This window comes from Neodothiora populina (assembly GCF_041146345.1).
Source record: "Neodothiora populina strain CPC 39397 chromosome Unknown canker_contig_9, whole genome shotgun sequence".
NCBI classification, from domain to species: domain Eukaryota; kingdom Fungi; phylum Ascomycota; class Dothideomycetes; order Dothideales; family Dothioraceae; genus Neodothiora; species Neodothiora populina.
Window position 1 is genome coordinate 466,390 of NW_027191407.1, and position 22,250 is coordinate 488,639.

General features: G+C 51.7%; 8 protein-coding genes across 9 annotated transcripts; 3 read left to right on the plus strand and 5 right to left on the minus strand.

Moving 5' to 3' along the window:
* Positions 1 to 111: 111 nt before the first annotated feature.
* On the minus strand, positions 112 to 829 carry AAFC00_007309 (uncharacterized protein; the record flags this gene model as incomplete). 2 transcript variants are annotated; one of them, XM_069347390.1, is made up of 5 exons in its annotated part: positions 112 to 149; positions 206 to 308; positions 503 to 624; positions 693 to 718; positions 816 to 829. In XM_069347390.1, 5 exons carry the CDS (start codon positions 827 to 829, stop codon positions 112 to 114), a joined length of 303 nt encoding a protein of 100 aa, XP_069201995.1. The 2 variants fall into 2 exon arrangements, with proteins under 2 accessions (XP_069201995.1, XP_069201996.1); XM_069347391.1 differs by lacking the exon at positions 816 to 829 and having other exon boundaries at positions 693 to 738.
* A 772-nt stretch (positions 830 to 1,601) lies between these two features.
* On the plus strand, positions 1,602 to 2,764 carry AAFC00_007310 (uncharacterized protein; the record flags this gene model as incomplete). The annotated part of the gene is made up of 4 exons (XM_069347392.1): positions 1,602 to 1,698; positions 1,757 to 2,098; positions 2,155 to 2,672; positions 2,732 to 2,764. 4 exons carry the CDS (start codon positions 1,602 to 1,604, stop codon positions 2,762 to 2,764), a joined length of 990 nt encoding a protein of 329 aa, XP_069201997.1.
* Positions 2,765 to 3,529: 765 nt separating this feature from the next.
* AAFC00_007311 (uncharacterized protein) lies at positions 3,530 to 5,992 on the plus strand (the record flags this gene model as incomplete). The annotated part of the gene is made up of 2 exons (XM_069347393.1): positions 3,530 to 5,424; positions 5,476 to 5,992. 2 exons carry the CDS (start codon positions 3,530 to 3,532, stop codon positions 5,990 to 5,992), a joined length of 2,412 nt encoding a protein of 803 aa, XP_069201998.1.
* A 411-nt stretch (positions 5,993 to 6,403) lies between these two features.
* AAFC00_007312 (uncharacterized protein) lies at positions 6,404 to 8,968 on the plus strand (the record flags this gene model as incomplete). Its single annotated transcript, XM_069347394.1, has 1 exon — positions 6,404 to 8,968. One exon carries the CDS (start codon positions 6,404 to 6,406, stop codon positions 8,966 to 8,968), a length of 2,565 nt encoding a protein of 854 aa, XP_069201999.1.
* Positions 8,969 to 10,568: 1,600 nt separating this feature from the next.
* AAFC00_007313 (uncharacterized protein) lies at positions 10,569 to 12,190 on the minus strand (the record flags this gene model as incomplete). The annotated part of the gene is made up of 3 exons (XM_069347395.1): positions 10,569 to 10,776; positions 10,831 to 11,838; positions 11,895 to 12,190. 3 exons carry the CDS (start codon positions 12,188 to 12,190, stop codon positions 10,569 to 10,571), a joined length of 1,512 nt encoding a protein of 503 aa, XP_069202000.1.
* A 929-nt stretch (positions 12,191 to 13,119) lies between these two features.
* Positions 13,120 to 15,514, minus strand: AAFC00_007314 (uncharacterized protein; the record flags this gene model as incomplete). Its single annotated transcript, XM_069347396.1, has 8 exons — positions 13,120 to 13,659; positions 13,721 to 13,878; positions 13,933 to 14,008; positions 14,066 to 14,230; positions 14,282 to 14,588; positions 14,643 to 15,065; positions 15,115 to 15,338; positions 15,392 to 15,514. 8 exons carry the CDS (start codon positions 15,512 to 15,514, stop codon positions 13,120 to 13,122), a joined length of 2,016 nt encoding a protein of 671 aa, XP_069202001.1.
* Positions 15,515 to 16,820: 1,306 nt separating this feature from the next.
* Positions 16,821 to 18,165, minus strand: AAFC00_007315 (uncharacterized protein; the record flags this gene model as incomplete). The annotated part of the gene is made up of 3 exons (XM_069347397.1): positions 16,821 to 16,951; positions 17,028 to 17,349; positions 17,434 to 18,165. 3 exons carry the CDS (start codon positions 18,163 to 18,165, stop codon positions 16,821 to 16,823), a joined length of 1,185 nt encoding a protein of 394 aa, XP_069202002.1.
* A 568-nt stretch (positions 18,166 to 18,733) lies between these two features.
* AAFC00_007316 (uncharacterized protein) lies at positions 18,734 to 21,469 on the minus strand (the record flags this gene model as incomplete). Its single annotated transcript, XM_069347398.1, has 1 exon — positions 18,734 to 21,469. One exon carries the CDS (start codon positions 21,467 to 21,469, stop codon positions 18,734 to 18,736), a length of 2,736 nt encoding a protein of 911 aa, XP_069202003.1.
* Positions 21,470 to 22,250: the final 781 nt, after the last annotated feature.

A 22,250-nucleotide genomic window follows, 5' to 3' on the forward strand; every position in this document is an offset into this window, starting at 1 on the left:
GAAATGCGCGAGCGCTTCATGCTGATGCTCGGAATCGAATGTCCCAGTCACGGCATGACCTGTTGCCGCTGATCATGTTTGGACATCGTCTCGATTGGAAGATTTCTCTTCCTACACCTGCTTAGCTTTGGCAGAAGCCTGTGCTGCTTCTATGGGACTGTCAGTACTGATGAAGTAAAAACAAGAGTGACATCGTGCTACGTACCTCTTCTCGTGGCGTCCTCGAGCAGCGGCGTGTCTACACTTGCTGCTGAGAGGTGAACGTAGCGGACCACTGATCCTCTGATGAAGACATTCTTGACCGAACTCTGTGGCACACGTCATGTCAGTACTGTGCTTGTTCCTTCTTCGTTGCGCTCTGTAGATTCCATCTGCGGTCCCCCCAGTCATGCACCACCTCCTCGTCTACCCCAACACTCTGGCCATACACGATCAAGCAGCACCAAGTGCCGCTTCTAGATGTCGCTCCCGGACACAGCTTTTGCTAACATGTCTCACGTACCAGGTGGGGGTATTTGATGTCTTCCAGCACGATGATGTCGTCGAGCTTGATGTTCAAGTATTGATCGACGCTCTTCAGCGTGCCGCGGATCGAGATGTCATTTTTCAACTCCACCGTTACTTCTGTTACCGCACGTCAGCTATGGTGGTCGACTAATGAGAATCGGCGAGGGGATGTGTTGGGCGCGTACCGGTGTTGACGAGGGTCTTGAAGAAACTGTGCGGCAGGTCAGTCATTTGGAATTACAGGTCCCCCAACCGTGATCGCCGGAGCTTGTCACAGCTGGAAGTCCGAATGGATCTCATCCACATACCTGAAGAACAACATGTTGCGCGGCGATGCGCATGAGCTATCCTCAATCAATTGCGCCGTGATGCACTCACGCTCTCCGATTCAGATGGACCCTGGATATAGCACGCGGAGGGCAAGGCGGCGGGGCGGAACATCTTGGCAGGTAGCTGACGTCACTCATCTATCCTTCCATAAGGTAATCAAGCTGCGTTCCATCATTGTGCAACACATGGAACAGAAGGACAATGTGAGGCTGAGAAGACCAGGTAACAGTCACCCTTGTTGGTATTGAATTTTGTCACGTGAGGTGCATGTCCACGACAAATGTATGGCAAGGCAAGGTAGGTATGCATGCATGTATGGAATGAACACCTCGGAGCAGAAGATGTCGACCTCTTGGCAAATTCCGCCGCATTCGGCCTATCTGTAGATTTACTGCACATGTCCAGTCGTGAGTACAACTGGAATCTGGGCCTCCTTATAAAGCATCTACAATGCTTATCTCTGTCGTCAGCTCCGGACTCGAATGAGGTCTGCCTGATATTGGACCGTCCTTAGGCCGACATTACAGCAACGCTCTCCGAGAGCCGTAATGTCCTTAGTGTTGCGTAGACTTGTAGGTTCATCTGACAAGGCAAGGTGCAGCAATATGCTTTGTGAACCCCCGCGGTGCTCGAGGACGAAGAGTGGATGATGTCGTCACTATGAGGGCCATTTCCATCGCTGCTCCACCTATTTCCTCATCAGCTTCTGCTGTTTCATGTAAGAGGAGGTGATTCCATTCTGGTTCTCTTCCTCTTTCTCCGTAATGCTTCGTCTGTTCTCCCAAACAACAAGGTCAACCCTCAAAGGCTCCTTCACACCCGATCCCCAGTTTCGCATCCTCCGAAAAGCAGTAATGTCCCGTGGGTTCCAACACCTGAAGTAACACAATCTCCATACCATGGACTGACAGATGCACAGACAAAGCATCCCACGACGACGTCAAGGCTGGCAGCCTTTTCGACGTCTCCCATGTCACAGCCATCGTGACCGGCGGAGGTACCGGCATTGGTCTGATGATCTCGCAGGCCCTCGTTGCCAACGGAGCCAAGGTGTACATCACCGGCAGAAGACAGGAGGTTCTCGAGAACACGGTCAGCAAGTACAACCTCGGTCCCGGCAGTCTCCACGCTCTTCCCGGAGATGTTTCAGACAAGCAGGATGTTCTGTGCCTGGCCAAAGAGGTGGACAAGTTGGAGCCCAATGGCATCCACTTGCTTGTGAACAACGCCGGCATTGCCAGAGATGACAACACTTCATACGGTAGGATCTACATTCTAGTCATGTCACAACGAAACCACTGACTCTTTTCTCTCTAGCCAAGAACGGCCAGCCCGATATGAGCGACGCCGAAGCCATCAGCAAGCATTTCCTCAAGACGGAGCCCGAGAACTGGGCAGATACCCTCAAGACAAACGTCACGGCAGGATACTGGACTTCGATGGCCTTTCTGCCTCTTCTCGCAAAAGGCGGCAAGACCACTCCTGGCTACAGCTCGAGCATTGTCAACGTTTCGTCCATCTCCGGTGCCATGAAGGGCAACTCTGCCGGCCAGTTCTCGTACGCCACCTCCAAGGCTGCCTTCACCCACTTGAGCAGAATGATGGCCACCGTCTTCGCCGACGTCAAGGTCCGCGTCAACGTCATCGCTCCTGGTGTCTTCCCGTCCGAGATGACCACTGGAAGCAGTGACGAGGACAACAAAAGCCAGATCGACATGACGTCCACCAACCCTGCAGGCAGGAAGGGCAAGGACTCCGACATGGCTGCCACCATCTTGTTTTTGGCAAGCAAAGGTGGCGTCTTCTACAATGAGCAGATCCTCTACCCGGACGGAGTATGTCATGTTCTTTTCCATTTTCCGACGTTTAATGGGCAATCACTAACGAATCGTAGGGCAACACTATCACAAACCCCTCCCAGAAGTAGACAACCTGCCTCTGTCTCAGATAATGATCACGAACAAAATTCCGTTACCATAATGCAAAATATAAACGCTCTTCATAATCTCACAAGGACGGTATTTTACACCGCGCTCATTCCGCTCTGAACAGAGTCTATCAGATCGTCCCAGCTCGTGGATCTCCTACTTGTCGTCTGATTGAGCATATATAGACAGGCTTGCCTCGAGCTCGCTTGGTGCAGTGACTATGGCCCGCAGACTGACATTCTTGTCCCAGTTAGGTTTTGGTCAACACATCTTCAAGTGAGACAGCCAACAACTCCATTATAGATCGAACCAGCTACCAATCTGATTATATCCCAAGTACTTCACTTCCTACTTTTCTTGCACTTCTCGTTTCTACTTCTGTTTTCAGCAGACACGTAGATGGCGCTCCCACATCCGAATCCGGCTTCCTCATGTTTAACCAATCTCAGGCCGCATTCGGCCTCTCTGCAAACTTACCCAACTCTACCGCAACCAGTGTTGAAACTGGCAACAAAGATGCCGGTTTTCCTTTCTTTACAGCGGCGTCGCCATCCCGGTTTGCCCTTTCTTCACCTGTCGTAGTCAATCGCCATACTCAAGCTGGCTACCTTCGTGCACAACGCCATATATCCAGCCTCCACACTCGCGCGATCGATAATACCTTTGGTATCTATCGTACCATCGGAAGTCATTCCCCCGGCAGTATACCATCAGGGACCCTTTTACGACGTCCGCAACCACTTCTTCGACGGAAGCGTGTCAATATGGCTTTCCAGCACCAGAAAGGTATCGACGAGAAGAATGAAATGCTTCGGGGTCGTCTCTCCGGCGATCATGTGAACGCCCCGACTCGCAGAGAGAGTGAATCAAACCTCATGGTCACGATACCAGCCATGGTGCTCTCGTTCTTCGCCATCTATCTGTTGCTCAAGGACAAATTTGAGGAAGAGTATCAGGCGAGAGTCCATCGCCGTGAGATGGACATGGACGTTCCAGCACAGTACATGTACCTGAGGATCGACTTCGTATTGGATCTCATAGGTGAAACACTCACCAAGCTACTCTTGCTTCCCTTTAGACTTTGGGGACGCATCTTCCGAGCAATTGGTATCATCAGACCCGAACACATCGTGGCACCGGCCCGAGGACTCCGCAGGCGTTTTTTAAACGCCACTGAGGAAGCGGGACACCGCGTGCACTACTACTGGGCTCTCTGGACAGACAGCCACGTATATGTCATCTTGCTCAACTGGTACATGTACTTGACATCGATGACCTTTTTGGTCAAACTTATCATCTACCCTTACTGCCTTTGGCTCTGCTTCGAGGCAGCCGGCTGGATCAAGAGAGACTTCGATCGAGCAATGGCGCAGGATTACCCTACTTCTCCGGCTGCTCATTACTTCGGCACTCGCCAAGAACTCGTCCCAAGAACGGTCCTGAATGACGATTGCACTGTCGATCATTACGGTTACACCGTCTGCTATGATCCGAGCACCTGGAACGTCAACCCTGCCCACACGAGTGACGCGGTGTACACTCCCTGGCCAGGAAGTGAGGATGCAGTTGTCACTTCCACTACGGATGCCGTCACGACTCACTACGGACAGACGCCTGCTCCCGTACCTGCTGAAGCGGAAATATTTCCCGAGGTGCGCGCATCAATGGCCGGCAATACGTATGGTGCAACTTCGGACCCTTGGATTTCTTCGAATGAGCCTGACGACTCGAGTTCTGGAAATCCATCTCAACCCAATGACCGCGAGCGCAGCCGCTTCAGTCGTCACAGTGAAGTTCCAGCCACTACGCCTCGCAGCCTGGTGATCCACTCAAAGACTACCGAGAAACGGACATCACATCTCTCGAGGCAAGATGATGTCGTGGGACCCGATTCGCAATCCCTTGTTGCGCGGGTCCGCGAATCGCTCGGTTTAGGACCTTCGACCTCTAGCAAATCGATTGCTCGAACGGTCTCTGGATGGCTGTCTGAGTCAGCAGAGGCTACCAAGGCTCACGCTGAGGAGTCACATGTGGATGAGCGAGACTTCGATGTGCTTACTTCGCCACCAAGCGCAGAACAGTCTTCTGAGCTTGAAGATGAGCGAGACTTTGATACTGCCGCATCCCCGACGGGTGCTGAACGGTCTCACGAGATCCAAGATTCGCAGATCGATGAGCGATCTGACCATCAGTCTACTTCATCGGCAAGAGCGAGCAGACCCTCTGCACGAATTGAATCAGTCAGACCGGTCGAGATACTAAAGGACGAATCGATCCCTAGTGTTCATGCGGGTACTCCTAAAGACAAGGTCTCTGACTCTAGTAGCCCCAGGCCACCTACAGGTGCACCCAAGAACGCCGTCTCTCGTCCCAGTCATTTGAAGCCTCCTGCTCCAGTAGCTCGTCCTGGGCTTATAGACAGACTATGGGCCCGCATGACGTCGAAGGATGAATTCAAGACCGAGGAAAGGTATCCAAGCTATTATTCGATCTCCAAGAAAGCTGCAACCCATGACATTCCCCCGAGTCATGAATTGCAGAAAACGGAAGTCTCAGAGGGAGGCGCATGGAAGTCAGAATGGACGTCATCTCCTGATGACTATGAAGAAAGCCACATTCCGCCTCCTGTCTCTGAGCCGTCGGTATTTTCTCATGTCAGGTCAGTCTACGAGGAACAGCATTATTCTGATGAGCCTGCTGAAGATGCAAGGTTGTCACAACAATCTTCGCCTCTCGATCATCATGACGAGAGCTCAAGTTCTCCTGAAGTCGCTGGATCCGCCGTACGCCCCGACACCACCTCGGACTATCAGCCACAAGGCGACACGGATGGATCAGAGGATTCATGGCATTCAGCAACCACATTTACCTCTTCTCAACAGCACGAAGAAAGCCCAAAGTCTCTCCCAATCCAAGGATCAGCCACCTCTGAGGCAATTCGTGAGCGATCCACCGACAAAGAAAAGCCAAAGAAGAAAACCCTGATCCAACTCGAACTCGAAACCGAGTCTGAGGTGTGTGATCAATTGAAACGCAAGATGGCGGGTTCAGATAGTGAATTGGTCGTTGAGTTCGATAGCGAGGCTGTGGTACCCAAGGGATCACCGCTGCCTAAGCCGAAGAGACGTGGTGTGTGGGCTAGGGATATTGATTGTGAGAAGGATCACTGGAAACATTGTCGACAGTGCAAGCAGCTGCACTGTCATGAGGATGAAGCATTGAATTGACCGACGTTGGCGTGAGGTAATCTTGGAACTAGTCTATGTGCAGGCGTTGTTGGGGCTTTTGGATGTTGTTTGAGATCTTGCAATAACTACGACATTTCTAATTATTCCTTTTCGTACAGATTTCTTCTCACTCGCATGATCAGACTGTGGACTTGTAAGCGGGCGTGTCGCTAACCCTGAAAGTCCGGCTGCTCAGACATGGACGGATTCGGAGTAAGGAATGCTGCTCGGCATCTTCGCTAGTGCGAATGCAAGCAATACCAATAGTGAACTTTTTTGATCGCTTTGTCTTCAATATGCCATCGCTGCTCTTTGTTGAGCAACCCTCTTGATGAGGCAGAAACGAGAAATGGATCGCAAGACTAGCCACAAAGATGCTGCTTGGCTTCTTCCACGACGGTGGAAAACACCATGGGATCCAGAAATATTATCACGCAGGATGAATTATTCGAAAGACTACAGTCAAGATTCCCGCAGCCAGAGTCAGACAGTCCGACACTTGCGAGCGGACAATTCGCACTGGATCGAAGGACTGCCAGTAGGCGGGGCTCTCCCCTACACGGACGACATCAGGCAGCGTCGCCACCGTTGACGGATCATGGATCCAGAGTCAGCTCTCCTTTATCACCTACTTGGAAAGATGGCGCTCGTAGCACTGCTTCTTCTCCAGGTCCTTCTCGACCCGCGGCAGGGGCGCGCAGGGGTCCGCCGCCTGCTTTGCGTATCAAAAGATCGAGGCCCACCAGCGAGCTGTTCTTGCCAACTCCTACAGATCCGAATAAGCGGATGACCATCTTTAGGCTGCCGTCGACAGTGGCCCAAGGGACACAAAAGACAATGTCGAATGAGTTGTTCCTGCCCGACCCTTCTGGACCAATAGGAAAGGCTGCCGAGGATGCAGTCGATGAGCCCGCCTCGCCTGAAGAGCCTCCTCTCTCCCCAATATCTGCAGCCTTGTCCAAGGCCAGATTTTCTCGACTAGATGTCCCCAGCTCTGTCCGGCGCGTTATCAAGAATGTCAATGTCATTACTGAACATCCTGCTGTCTTTCACGCACTCGGTACTGCTACGCCGATGCTAGCTATGGAGAGAGCAGCGACTGTGCCTCTACCTCGGCAACGTCCGCTGAGCTCAGCGACCGTCAAGACTTTCAGATCTGTTCCCATCAGGGTAAGTAGCAACAGAACTGGGGGTGGTCGCTCGGCTACCTATGCGAGAAGGCCTCTGACGGAGATGCTGAAGAAGCGAGGAGCGCGGTTTTCTGGCATCGACAAGGACTTGGCAGCTACTAAACGTGCCACTGCACTCACCATCAAGCAGAAGTCAACAAATATTTCGGTTTCAGTTCCTGATTCGCCAGATCAGCCAAAGCAGAACATTCAAGGTAGACCAGCCCCGTCGTTTTTGCCATGGCGCAGGAAGAGAAAGGGCGAGACGATGAGCATGTTGCTCGACGCTGGCTTTTTCCCGGTCAATGAGTATATCTACAATAAAGATGCTGGAAATCCACAGAAGGGGCATATGTCGAAGAAGAGAAAAGCACTGAGCATCATGATCAAAGATCTTCCCGCTTCGCCGTTTTCGATCGTTGGGACGCCCACTGGATTCTATGATCGCGTACCCTTGAGTCCACGACGTCACATACGGGCCAGTGGCAGGAGAAGTCTCATGTCCAGGAGGAGGGTGTTAGGGCAGCTCAAATCTCCTGTTACTCCTCTGGCACCACTGAGTCTTCCCAGTGTGGACTTGACATCAACTTCGCCACTCTCAGTCGAACCTGCAACTCCATCGGGTCCCGCAGGTGCGCTATTCACTCTCACCGGACAGCCTGCGTCCCCAATATCCCCACCAGAAATCTCACCTGGTGTTCTGGAAGTTATTCACGAAGACGGCACAGTGTCTGAGGATTTCCAAGATGCTCCAGTCGACAACGACGATGATCTGGCCCTCATCACAGAGGAACCAGAGGATATCGCCCCTGATGTCCCTATCAGAACAGAGATCCACCTGACTTCCGGTACTGTCCTCACCGTCAATCCTCCAGAATTATCCTCATGGACGCAAAGCATTTATATCCCGGGGCCAATCAAGTTGCAGGCGCCTGACATCCTGGCTGTACGGAAAGATAGCATTGCGTCTCTTGCTCCATTCCAGTCTGCTGTCGACGATATATACGATCAAGCGCTGAAGGTCCCTCGTCGTGCAAGTGAAAGCCAGGCGGTCGAAGATGTTTTGGACTGGTACGATGACTGGGGCTTTGGTCTCCCGTCTTTCGCACATGACGCGCTCGCAGGTCGTGATGGAATCGATCCACACGAACTCGACGAGAACTCTCTGCCTACTCCTGTCGACAAGGAGACGTCGTCCCACATATCCGGGCTAGAACATCATTTCGCGGACGGAAGAAGAGACGAAAAGCCTACCATTCCTCCACGCAACCTTCCCTCAGACACAATAGAACCCAGCTCGCACACCTCGGCCCCCTCATCTCACCGTAGAACGTCAAGCGCCGCAACCCCCCACCATATCTCCATCCTGTCCACTCTGTCTCCAGTATCAGAAAACACGCCAACACCACGCACAACCAACACCACCAGCTCCATCTCGCCGCCGTCGGAAAACAAAGCAGCAATACCAACTGCCAAACCCGACAGGAAACACTCAACGCCCCAGTGGATTGACTCGGACGACGAGTCCGAAAACAGCGACAACAATGTCTCCTCGCTGCCCCACTGGTTGCTACCCAGTAGCCACTCGCACTCTGGCGTGCGGGAGATAGCAGGGAGTAGGAAACCAAGTGGTGGAAAGGGAGACGAAACGGGTATGATTACGGAAAAGACGAACATCAGCGCTGGAGAGCTCAGTAGTGCAGCGGGACACCGGGCTCAGGGAAAGAAAAGGAAAAGTCATGGCAGGGGTTTCGGGTACAGGAGGTTTGTGGCCGGGAGTGCTGGGACGAGGTTTCAGCGTTCTTGATGGGTCAGTGAGTGGGCAGTCACTGGTTTGGATTATGTATAGATGGCTTAGAGGCCGCAGTGCAATACATGCAGTGTTTCTCCAATGCCCTGGTCTTATTTCTGATCTTTCTCGTGTAATGTACATATATATGCGCATCATCAAACTCCGAACAATCGCGCGTGTAAAACAGACAAGTGATCATCTCGCGAAGGACTTGCCATGAGGAATCTCCTTTTCCAGACAGGAAAGAGGTTGAACGCCCAATACTGTAGCAGCCACGAAGTGTATAGTGAGTACAAAGTGAATGAGTGCAATAAGCGTAGTGAGCAAAGGACAGGGTCGCGTTCCCTCCGCTCTCCGGCCCCAAATCGATGAAACATCAATCAATGAATGGATCTACACCGTCGTTGGATACGTGCCACCTGGACGCGATGATCCTGATGTATACACATATGCATATATGCATATATACATCCCGTACCACAAACACTGACAAACCCCACAATCAGATACCTTGATTTGCGCGGAAAGACACTACACCAGCTACACTGATGTGACATGCACTACCTCAGGCCATTCACGCACTGAACTCCATTGCGGTGCGGCGAAGACCACGCCCGTAGTCATAGCGTAGCCATAGCATAGCATAGCATCACTGCCTCCTTCCAGCAAAACGCTCTTCCCGTTCCGCCCTTCTGTTTGCCTTCCCATGAGATACTCGACGCGGCTAAGAGGTGGGTTCGAACCCTAGACACGGTGAGCGAGTTTCGGCAAGCTATACGTACGGTGCGCATTCGCGCGGTATAGTGTGTGTATACGGGAGCTCTGCGATTCGATTCTTGAGGAGCCTGTGCTGGGAAAGAGCACCACGCTGACAGGGTTTGGTTTGATGGTTCGTTATGGATCTCTGATGCGGCGGCGCGATTGGGGTTTGGGGGGGGTGGGGAGGGGGGGGGGGGGGGGGGGGGTTTGGCGTTTGAACGTTAAAGTCTTCGTCAATCGGGCTTGGTATCGATGGGAAGACATAAGACGCGAGAGGGGATGCGAGAAAGTGATGAGAGAAGAATAAGCAGGTTCGGAAAGACTACGATATATCCTCGACACCGCGCGTGAAATACCCCAAGTACTTACTAGAAGCGTTTACACAGGCAAAGGACAGATGTTGGAAACTTTTTTTTGGAATTCATTCGTTGTTTTTGATCATTTGGAGCATTCCCCATATACCAAGGATTCGTCGGGTGGGTAGACAATAAATACATAAAGACCGAACATGATCATATCAGTCGAGTTGGACTGCGCCGGAAACGACTTCCTGCAAGACAACATAAAAACCCTGCTCCACTTTGCCTTGCTTAAAAGCAACGCTCAAAGAGAAAAAAAAGAGATACAATTTCTGGTATCGTTAACAAAATCTCAAGGACTCAGGTCCGAGAGGGGGTGATTTGAGATAGAAGAATTTCCACACAAATAGGAAAAGAAAATCCGGAGAGGGAGGGGGGAACTGATATTTCTCTTTTGCAGAGAAGAAAACTCCGTTTCGCTCGTTGACGCTCGCTCGCTTCATGACGTTAAGAAAGACCTCGTATCGAATTTCGCTCGGTTTGTGAGGTTGAGACATCTATGAGCGAGATCTCCTCTTCATGCCGACCATGCACTCGAGAGGCTTGCGCAGGAAACCCTCCTTGGTCTCGAGGGTGTCCTGGTAGAGCTCGAACTCGTAATTGTGGAAGACGGTGCTGACAATGAGTGCGAGCTCCATCTCAGCGACGTTACGGCCGACACAAGCGCGAGGGCCGTAGCTGAAGGGGATGAATGCGGCCTTTTGACTGTGGAATTAGTTAGCAGTGTTTTTGAATAATATAAATAACAGAAAAACTTACGCCTCAGTGACTTTCTCCCATCGCTCGGGTCTGAACTCTTCGGCGTCGGGGCCCCAGATCTCCTTGCTGTGGTGGATGGTGTAGCTGGGAACACTGAGGACAATGTCGGCAGGGAAGTGACGGCCAAGAACGTTGGCACCACCGGGAGGGACCACGCGAGGAAGACCGAGAGAAGAGGTAGAGTGAATACGCATGGTCTCCTTGATGACGTTGTCAAGGTATGACAGGTCTCTGACTTGCTCGAACATGGGGACATCTTGGGAAGCAGGAATAGCGGCGTCGACCTCGGCTTGAAGCTTGGCAACAACCTTGGGGTTCTTGAGACAGTGGAAGAGGATGGCGCATGAGGTGTTGGAAGTGGTGTCAGAACCGGCGATCAGCTGAGTCAAAGCCTCAGCAGTCAGTTCCTGACGACCAAGCTTGTTTCCGTTCTCGTCCTTACCCTCCTGGAGGCGAGCGAGGAGATCGACACGGCCTTCCTGGGGGTTCTCCAGTCTTTGCTTGACACGAGCGATAGCGATACCAGCAAGGTTCTCGACAGCCTCGATACCTTTGCTAAAGAAGGGGTCAGGAAGGTACTTGGCGTAAGGCTTGATCCAAGGCCAGCATCCAATGGCACCAGAGACCTCGCCTCTTCTGTTCAGAACCTCAATGGCAGGAGCGAACCTGGCAGGCTTGTCGGGAGACTCTCTGACCTCGGCGAAATCCTGGCCCTTCTCGAGCATACCGAAAGGAGCACCGAAAGCAAGATCACCAATGATGTCGAAGGCAGTGTAGTTGAACCAGTTCAAGCTGTCGATCTTGGCGTAACCTCCAGAAGCTTCCTTGGACATCTTGTCCCATTGGGTGACCAACATCTCCAGGTTGTGGTGCATGTACTGTTCAAACTGAAGGATGGACTTGGCGCTGAAGGTGTGGGAGACCGTCTTGCGCTTACGGGTGTGCTCTGCTCTGTCACGAGTGTTGAAGAGACCACGCTGAATGCTAACGAAAGCATCATAGTATTCACTGTGGACGGGAGTCTTAGAGCAGGCAACGACTAGATGAGTAAAAAGAAAACTTACCTCTTCAGGAAGCCGGTGCCGTGACCGTAGATTTGAGGAATGGCAGCAGGGTCGGCAATCGAGACGTGGTGAGGCTGGATACGGACCATCGTACCAAGCTTCTTGTGCTGCTCATCCACAGCCAGGTATCGAACACCTTTCCTGGCCTGCCACATCAACCACAGGTTGGTAAAGGCAGCAGGGAAAGGTGCTGGAATGTCTCTGATCGAGGCATTGCGAATGTAAGGAAGGACATAAAACAGAATGGGGATCGCTAGAAGCGTCCACGGAGTGAGGAGAAGGTCGACAATAGCCATTTTTCTTTGCTAGAGATCTGATGCTGATGGAGGAACAGAGTGAAGGAAAAAAAAGGCTCTTGATCCTATTGACCTAACTTTGACACGCGAGCTGTCTCTGCTTATAATACCTGAGCAAGGGACAGCCGATATCTGTTCTGCTCGCTGCCGGTGCTAGATCAGCGGTTGCCCATGCGCGAACCTTCGTCCTTGGTGTGGACCAGTCAAGCCAGAAGAGGAGGTAATACCCCGCACATCCAGACCCCAGAATTTTGCGGCGCTGGGGAAAAGCCTCTTTTACTTTCCGAGTATCACCCGGCGGCGGAGGAAGCTGGAGATGCATCATGGAGATGTGGAACATCTTGCGGAGAATCAGCGGGTGGAGCGGACATGGCGGAAGTTGCGGACGATATCTTGCACAAAGTCGACTTGTGCACTGTATAGTCGCGCACAAACGCGCAAACTTGGCAGCCGTGGTTTTTACCAACGCGCCGGCAGACCTATTATTTAATATCGGCTTCATCTAGCCTGGTCAGCATGACCATTCCAAGATTTCCACATGCATGCCATTGCTTGCATGGACCCACCCCCTGTTTTAGCTTGTCATCACAAGCGACATCATTGGCACATCTGCAAAACGCACGCACAGACGGGTAGAACGAGAAACAACGTGGGGTAATCAATTGTATGGGGCAGGGAGCCGATCATGTGGAGTGCATTTGGTCATAATTGGTAGCTGACTCGCCAACTGCTTTCTAGTGGTGACAGTGGCCCGGAGTGTGCAACCGACTGTTTTGAGTTTTTGGAAAGCACACTGCTAACGCGTAGAGGCGAACATGTCATGGCGATTGCTGCGGCCATCTAAAAAAAAAAGTCCATCGAATAGCTGAATGCATCACCCAAGTACGTGGACATCTTCGTAACACTAGGCAGGTTGGTCATGGTCATGCTCAAAAAATCACTTCCCGATGGCCCATCGGCATGCTTCTCTTCGTACCCGCGGCAACATACCCGCGAGCTTGGACATCTGCACTCGAGGTGCCAGCAACCTCCAGCACGCTGATGCTGAGGTTAGGCAGATAGAATGTGAAAGCTCCGGCGGAAGAGGCGGTCAAAATGGTTGAATTTCCTTTTACGATGTCGCTGCCAATGTCATTGTAGCTGTATGCGCCGGGCGCGGTCAGCACTGTTAGATTGGCTGTGGTCCCTGCGTTTATGCTGTTGAAAGACACCGTCATGGGCACATCGCCTGTGCTGTTGTATACAGCTGTCTTGAGTATGTGCGATCCACGGTCATCATTGACTCCTGCCACCCAGTATGCAGGGCCAAAGGCCCCTCCGGAAGTGGGCAGTGTTTCTGTAATACGAACTTCAGACATCAGTTGCAGCATATGCCAGCTGGTGGAGAGGACGTCTTGTGACGGGTCGGCAGTATATGAAATCAAATCCGGGGCCCACTGCCATTTGTTGAGATTCTGAAAAGTGGGTGCCTATGACGGGTCAACAGCTTCCGTCATGGTCGCGACTTGGGGGGCCGGAGATCCGACTCACATATGAAGCACCCAGTATATTATCTGCATTGCGCTCAGCACCGATTAGGAAAATTGCTTCTGCCACCGTGCCGATCCAGAACGGAAACGAAGACCGAGCTTCGTCCCAACTTACTCCAGCTTGACCGGCCTCGTTGGATTGAACTATGGCATATTCACCTACGCAACTCGTGAGCTCTGCCCGATCTCGATCATCAAGGATACCATTCGTACCAATGAGAATAGGGTGGCGCCTGTCCATGTTGTCGAAGAAGTCGAACTGTCCAACCATGTGATCTGGACGAGTGTACTTTGGTCGAGTCAGTATTATTGTCCTTCAGCACATCCAGGGGGCTGTGTATCCTACTTGATGGTAATCTCCAGATGCATTTTCTGAGAATGGATCAACTGCAACGGTAGAAGCTATGATTGTAATATCTGGATATGCACCGTGTATTGCGTTGTAGAAGTCCGGAAAACGGTACGACGAGTAAGATCCATTACCTTTGTTGAGGTTATCCTCGTTGCCAACCTAGGACACTTTAGCACGGATGTCAGTCTTTAGTACGCCCACCATGCTCACCTCAACATATTTGATTGAAAACGGGTCCGGATAGCCTAGGGACGCTCTGAGAGCACCGTAAGGAGTATCTGTGGAGCCCATCAAGAACTCCAGTTCATCGAGCGCGTACTGTACGTAGGTTTGAAGAGACGTGTTCGAGACTACGGTGTCATCAAGGTACAGTCCAGACCAGACCGCGAGAACCGGTTCAATTTCTAGGTCTTCACACCACCACAGAAACTCGACAAGGCCAAGACCGTCCGTATTCTCATAGGTCCACGTTCCTGGGCGACCTGGACGATCTTTCAGAGGTCCGATTGTTTGGTTCCTGCTAGACCGTCAACAAGCTCGACTGCGGGCCTAAACAACGACTTTGACGTACCAATACCATAGATATGGAGGATGATCACCTTCAATATTGTTGCCGCCAGGCAAACGCAGGAACGACGGATTTAAGCCAGCTAGTGCTTCCATGAGGTCAACTCTCATCCCGTTAGGACGGTCCTTGTACGTGGGCGGGAAGAGACTGATCAAATGGAAATCGAGCGAGCTACCGGACACCGCCGCAGCATCAAACGTGATGATCAAAGAGTTGTTTGAATTTGGCGCAGCTGCGTCAGGAATGAGCGTATAATTATACTCACTCCATTTACTGGACGAAGTCCTGGCCGAAATGACGGCACTTCCGAAGGTTTCGTTGGTGATGTCAGAAACCAGAGCTGCTCGAAAGGAACCATTATAGTCTCCCTTGACCCAAAAAGACCCGCTGTACTTTTGTACTCGGACATCGATACCCCACCAGCCGCTGACTGCGTGTTAGTCCCTCACTTGATGCTAACATCGAATATACATACGAGTTGGCGAAGCCCACTGCCCCGACTGTAGCATTCGAAGCTGCTACTCTCATTGATGTAGGCAATACATCAGAGAGAGGAATTGACAGATTCTGAAGAGACAGAACCGCCCCATTAACTGGTTTCCATGCTGTCAGGTTTGAAGGGTAGACTGGGCTACCCTGGAAGGCGCGATTGCGGACCAGCTCAGCGTATATACCGCCATCTCCAGAGAAGTTGATGTCCTGGTTTCGAGTTAACATTATCATGACTCGGTCTGGTGCAATGGTCTTCTTGCCTCGAACATGAGGCCATATTGCAGAGGGCTTGTCACATTGCCTCCATTTGGGGCCACGGTTAGGTTCAATGCACTGACGAAAGCAGCCGATATGGCTACTAAGATCGCAATACTACGAGACATAGCGGCCTCAGACTTTAGGAATTGACTCCAAATAGTAGGACCATGATCAGAGCATCTTATATCCGACATCAATGTAAAGTTGCCAGGAACTATAACTACACATACAGAGGGATTGAGCCGATGCAGGTTATGCGCATCAATCCTACGGGCGCGAAATCCTACGAAAGTCAGGAGCAATGCACAAGAAAGGCTAGCTTGAAGATGTATGCCTACAAGAACCCAAGGTACAAGAGGTAGCGCCCCGCCTCTGAAATCGTTCGTGGACCAACCAGAGCACAAAGCTATAGATCTCGCATGGATATCGTGGGGATTATATCCGACTGAATGCAGGTCATGATAGCTAGGACAGCTGATTGACGGAGGATTCCAAACATTTTATGGTCTTGACCCGAAAGACGTGTTGGATACCAGTGTCCTGTGACCTTGGTGAGAGTGATATTGGCAGCAGTGCTGATCCATACCAAGTTCCACGCGTGGATTTGAGTCGCTCTCATACTTATCAGGCTGAATAGGATGTAGAGTATGCATGTTCTAAGTACAGTAATAATCACCTTGTCGAGATCACGGAAGCTGTGTCAGAAGGAAAGACATGACGAAGATGATAACATATAAACAAAGAATTATCTCTACAAAGTCCTGAGGTTGGCGCGAAAAATCACGCTTGGATGTGCTAAGATGCGAAAAAGAATCGGGCAATGCTCGTCATTCGGCACCATCATCGCTGTGTTGGAGGAGCACAAAGATATCTGGGCGGGGATAAGATCAGTATGAGAGAAATCCATATCACCGACCATTTCCGCAGCTCGGAGCAGGAACGACCGACCAAGCGTCATTTATCATCACAGCAGCAGCTTCTCATGCATCACAAATTGCGTGCCGCATCGCTTCTGCATAGTCATATATGAGATGCAATCAGCACGTCTTTTCAGTACATCATGGGGCTCTATATGGGGATGTAAGTTTTCACCGGTCATTTGTTCGGTCATACCTGTTGGGCGGTCCCGACCATGCTGAATATATTGCTCTGCAGCTTTCCGTCGCGCCTCCGCCTACAAGTACAAATTGATGTGCCAACCCCATCGAACCCACCGGATTATGCCATATTGCCACTTGTGAACGGAGGCGACCCCGCATACGTGCATGTTCAATTAATACTTGATAAATAGCAGGGTTCGAGCCACTTACTCCTCATGTCCTTGACAATCCACCATGCGGCAGGTCTCACCCACGCAGTATGCAGTTTCAACTAGCTAGACACACTCAACCCCTCTTCAACATGTCCATGCAATTTTAGGGCAAAAGATGTCTAATAACCCAATACGCCCCTCATACGGCCTACCTCGGACAGTTCGGCAATGCTTAGTACTGGGTTCCTTGATTGTGCATCCACACGACCCGAATCGAGAAAGTCCCACAATGCAGTCAAACCCACCGCCGCTGTCAAACGTCAGCAAAGTACGAAGGCTTTGTAGCTTGACCATCAGCGCGAGGTATGACGGACTGGTCGACTCACCAGTAAGGAATGAGAGAGCGTAAGACATGACAGTTGCCATGTAGGACGCATCGCCTCCTTCAACAATCCACACAATGCTCAAGGCTAGCAAGGCAACGAGAATAAACACGGCCACACTCATGACCCGAAACATACTGTAGTCCTCAATCAACTCGATGGCAATGTCTAGCCCTTTGTCACTGGTCTTTTGCTTATGCAGCCAGTAAACCCATTGCGTGTCGTTTTTTCCCACGTACATGAATGGATTCTCGAATGCCTTCATAAAAGTAGGGGAAAACAAGGCGTAATTCTGTTCTGCAGTGGCGAATATTCCATCGCCATACTAGATTCGTCGCTTGCAACATCAGTTTCTACTGTTCCATTGCGATGTCGTTTCGAATGTTTGATCCGAGCCAAAATACCTCACCTGTAAAAGGCGTGCAGTACTGACTGTCTTGAAGCTGAGAATCCGTCGAAATGGTCCTCGGAGGTTGTTCTTATACTTCCACCGCATGGCCAACATAAAATCCCGATCAGGTACATAAGTCATTTGTTTGATACGACTACTTGATATATTTAGATGTCGAAACCTGGGCTTCATTATTCGCACGCGTTGCGTCTGGAAGGCCTTTTTGCTGTTGCGGTAGAGGCATATGGTCAGGTAGTCTCTTATCCTGTCATCATGGTCACCGTTGACATGTGTTTGTGCAGCCAGTGCCAAGTCTTCAGATTTGCCATGAGCTTCGCTCCGTCTCACCACGGGTGGTAAAGCAGGAGAATAATCATCAGGCCGAGGTGGAGGAGATGGCGGCGGCGACGGAGACACAGCGCCATGAACCCCAGAGAAAGGTCGACGACCGGGGCGCGCGCTATCGTATCCGTAGCTTACTCGTTCAGGTCTCGCATGATGAATTTCTTCTTCGACGATTATTTCTTCCACATACTGCTGGTCGTGCTTTTTGGGTGGTCTATCGTATGTTGCTTCGACTGCGGGTTCTTCATATATCCCAGAGTGCGGTCGCGGGCGAGATGGTCGGAATCTCGTCTCTGCCTCCGGGCCGTATGTAGCGTCGTGTCGGCTTTGTGATCTCCTCACTCGAGCCTCTGTGGACTGCTCTGACCGACGTTTGCCCCGCAAATATGAACTCGAGTAGTCCATGGCGAGCCTCGAGCAGTTTTTTGTTTCCTTACCTCAGCAACGCGACAGACCTCATGAGAAGAAAATCTCGTATCATCGAGCAATCAAGAAGGTTATTGCGAGGGTGTATGTTGCTATTTGTACAGATGCAGATCAGGCGGGCTGCTGGCCGCTGCCGCTGCTGCTACTCATTGCCTACATGTAGGTAGGTGGCTGGCTTTAGCGTGGCTGCCTGACGCCTCCTAGTATATTACGCCTCCGAGAAGGTCGCTACGAACTCTTCGAGTCTATGCTGGGCTCAGGCCCGCCTATCAGATCATGCGAACACCGGATGACAATGTTTTAGATCGGTCTGGAGATACTCATACACCTTCTATCTTACTAGGGCGGGCGCTGTGGGGGACATTTCGTAGATATTACATGTCGAGGGGGTGGTGCGCATCGTATAACGTGACTGGACGTAAAGGAGTGACAAGCACAGACTGAAGAAAAAGCAAAAAGGAAAGGCATGACTATGAAAATCAAACAACAGGGGGACCAAAACACACTCCTCCGACCCAGGTGCGCAAAAGAGCGTAACGACGAAGAATCAAGCATTCTTCCTCGCCCATCCCTTCAAACACTTCCATCCACTCTGATTCGACCCTTCTTCGAGCACGCGCGAGATCTGATCCATGACCTGCGCCTCGCTCTTGCCCATCTCCGCACCGAGCTTGAGCATCCATTCCTCCCACGCTTTGGAGCCCACGAGCCCAGTCATGGCTTGCACGTCGGCGGTGCTGCCTGTCAGAGCGGGCTTGTAGAGCTCGACGGAGCCGTTGGGCCCGATGCTCTTCTCCACCTGGAAGAAGTTCATCGTGCCACTGCCTCGTTGAACGGGCTTGCGTGAAGTGGTAGTGGCTGGGGGAGGGGCATTGGGCCCGAGTGCATCACCGCCGTTGTTGCTCTTGCCTGCGTCGGTCCAGCGCGGTCGTACGTCGGCCATGGGGAGGACGTACCAGCCGCGGCGGATCATGTCGAAGCCTGCCTTGCGGAGGCGTGGAAGCAGGGAGGTGCTTGCGGTCGGGTCGTAGCCTCTTGTGCGGAGATTGAATGAGAACTCGACGCTCAGGGCGTGGCCGAGAGGACCGGGGTGAAGTAGCGACGCGTCGGTGGCGGCGAATTCGAGGTAGCCTCCGGGTTTGAGGATGCGGTGGATCTCGTTCAGGGCAATGTCCCACTCGTCTTCTCCGGCGGGCTGAGGGGAGAGGGGAGAAATGGGCGATTCGATAGGCATGGCGGCTCGGAGGAGCGTGTGTAGTGTTCGGGCAGATATAACGTCGAAATGACCGCCTGGGAAGGGTAGACTTGTTGGACTCGCTGAGGGTAAGATGCGGTGGTTGCTAGGCCCTTTGGCGGCCTTGTCTGCGCCTTTAGATTTCTGCGAGATTGGGACTGTATAGACAGTTGCATTGCGGTAATCCAGAGCGACTTGCCAGCCCCAGCCTCCGGCGACTTGACCACCGTAGTCAAGAATCTTGGGCTCGGGCAATGATTTGACGAGCTTGTCAACAGGACTACTCAACAGCTTGTCACCAGAAAGTCGCTTCTCTGCATCAATCGCCCACATTGATGGTTTGACCTGGTCAAGTGCTTGCCTCTCACGTTCGGCAGTCGCGATGATGATTTTTTGCGAGTCATCGTTGATCTGGGTGGGCAGCATGTTCGAGATGGGGCGAACAGGAGAGGGTCGGATGGGAGTAGAGATCTGATAATCCCCTTGCAACTGCTTGCAATGATTTGTAGTAAGGTGGCTGCGTTGGGTGTGAACGGCTTCCACCCGGGCTTGACGGTGGCGGAATGCGTCGCGTACAGCAGCGACCTTCGCGATGTGTTGGAAAGCATGATAGAAGACAGGATCGTTGATGAAGTTGGTGCCGCCTTCGCTGGAGCTCTTCTTCGCCTCTGCTAGTATCGCGTTTAAACCGTCAACAAATCGCACTGATTTCTTAGAGGGTGAGACTGTGTCAAAAATGGTTGCATTTCCTGTGGTGGGCGACGATAGCACGATGGGGGATTCCCCTCCCTCATCGGAGCCCTGAGTGTTCTGCAAGGCGCGCGACAAGTAGGACTCTTGTGCACGAAGCCAGAGCTTGGTACGGTCGGAGTGCTCGAGACCAATCTGCCTTAGTGCTTCCTCGTATACACTACGTTCCTGATACGACTGAGACGAATCGATAAGTTCGGTGACTTCTGTGTCTTCGGGCGGTGAAGCGATTAGCACTCTTGTAGAAGCTTGGCCCGGACGTCTGCGAAGGGAGTTCTGCCGACGCAGATTTGACACTGCCGCGTTGTCTGAGCTAGAAGTGATTCGCCATGGAACCCCGTAAAAGTCCTCAGCCACGCCTGTCGAGGGTTCCGGAGTCATTCTCCCCCATGTCTGGGCGGCAAAAGGGGCAAGGGAGGAGAAGAATCCGCCTGGAGACGGAATGCTAAGTGCTGACACAATTTCATCGGGATCAGGTGCGAGGTGTTGGGTATCGAGTAGTGCAAATTCAGGACGCAGCGGCGTATCTTTGACGATTTCTTGCATTTCTTGAACGGCATCGTCCGAGATTGTGATTACTGGGTCGTTGTTAATGTCATGTTCATTGTCTGAAGATGCCTCGAGTTGATGGAGGATCTCGAATGCGTGTGGGTCAAGTTGCATTGGCTGGTCCCACACTTGATCGTCGGGATTCGAACCGGTCTCCAAGTCAGGGGTGGATGGACAACTGTGCGAGGACAGCTCCTCGGAGGTCAGACTTCCATCAAGCGAGGGTGCTGTACTCGCAGCAGGTGAGTGTGTGGATCTAGCATTGAAGGTAGCCAACGCAGTCGGGGTGATGGAAATGTTCATCGCTGGAGACAGGCCGACCGTGCAGGGGGATTTGGTTTGTTGCAGCTTCTGAATCGTTGGCCAAGCACTAGGTGATGGGATCACAAGGGAAGGATATCTGCTGCGATCCCTTGATACTCGAGCCTGTCGCTTGACCGAAGCCGATAGCTTGATTGGTACCTCTTCAACATCATCCTCGCTAACATCATAGAGGCTGTCGTAACTTGATCCTGATGAGCGATGACTCCACATCGAGGAAACGTCAGAGGTCTGGTCCGAGGCCGGAGTGAAGTTCGGTCCTCCATTTGGCAGCAAAGAACTACGATGGAGGGATGGAATCGTCAATTTCGTGCGAGAGGCATAAGATGGAAGATTGCTTTGAGGAGTATCTTCGATGAGTGTGAAGCGTGCCTCGTTTCGAAAAGGTCGAGTCGAGTCGTACATGGCATTGGACAAGTATTGTGCCATCGCTTCTACTTATAATTTTGCTTTTGTTGAGGGGCTTTTCTTGTTTTATATTGCAAAGTAAAAGTGTTCCAATCTGGAAGATTGTAACAATAGTTGTGAAAATCCGACCAGCGGTAGAGTTATTAAAATTATCTAAGATGACAATTCTCGATCAACGAGAATAAACAAGGAAAAGGGACAAGCACAAATAAAGAGAGAGAGAGAGACGTAGACGGACGACAATTTCGAAAGTGCATGGAGGAGAAGACTTGGAGGTTTATGAGAAGGCTTCTAAGCGCCCTACCCAAAACAGTGCACCCACCGGAGGCGCTGCCACAGAAAAGACATTCTGACCTTGGAAGGGAGCATTCCGATTTAGGTCAGATCAAGCAGTCAAGATGGTGGACTGGTTGGCCTGCAATCTCAAAATGTGCAGCAAGCTGACGATTCAACAGGCTAGAATCTGCAAGCATGCATGGTAGCGAGGAGTGGGCTCTTAGGTGGTTGGCCGATGGGACGGTCGCGTTGGAGCGCGTGCTGCAATGCAAGCGCTTACACAACGTGAGACCAATCAGGAGAGGTTCTGGTCGTGCTTCCAAATGCATCGCAGATGTCCGAATCCAATAGCCTCGAGGCAATATTGCTAATCCATGGCGATTCTCGAACATTAGAGCAGTCTCGCGCTCAGACAGGTGACGTACGAAGGTCTGTCATTTGGGATCGAGTCGATATGCGAGGAGGACGAAGGCGCTGCAACGTAATCATACAAACCCACCATTCCCACAGGGCTACCTTGCCTTGT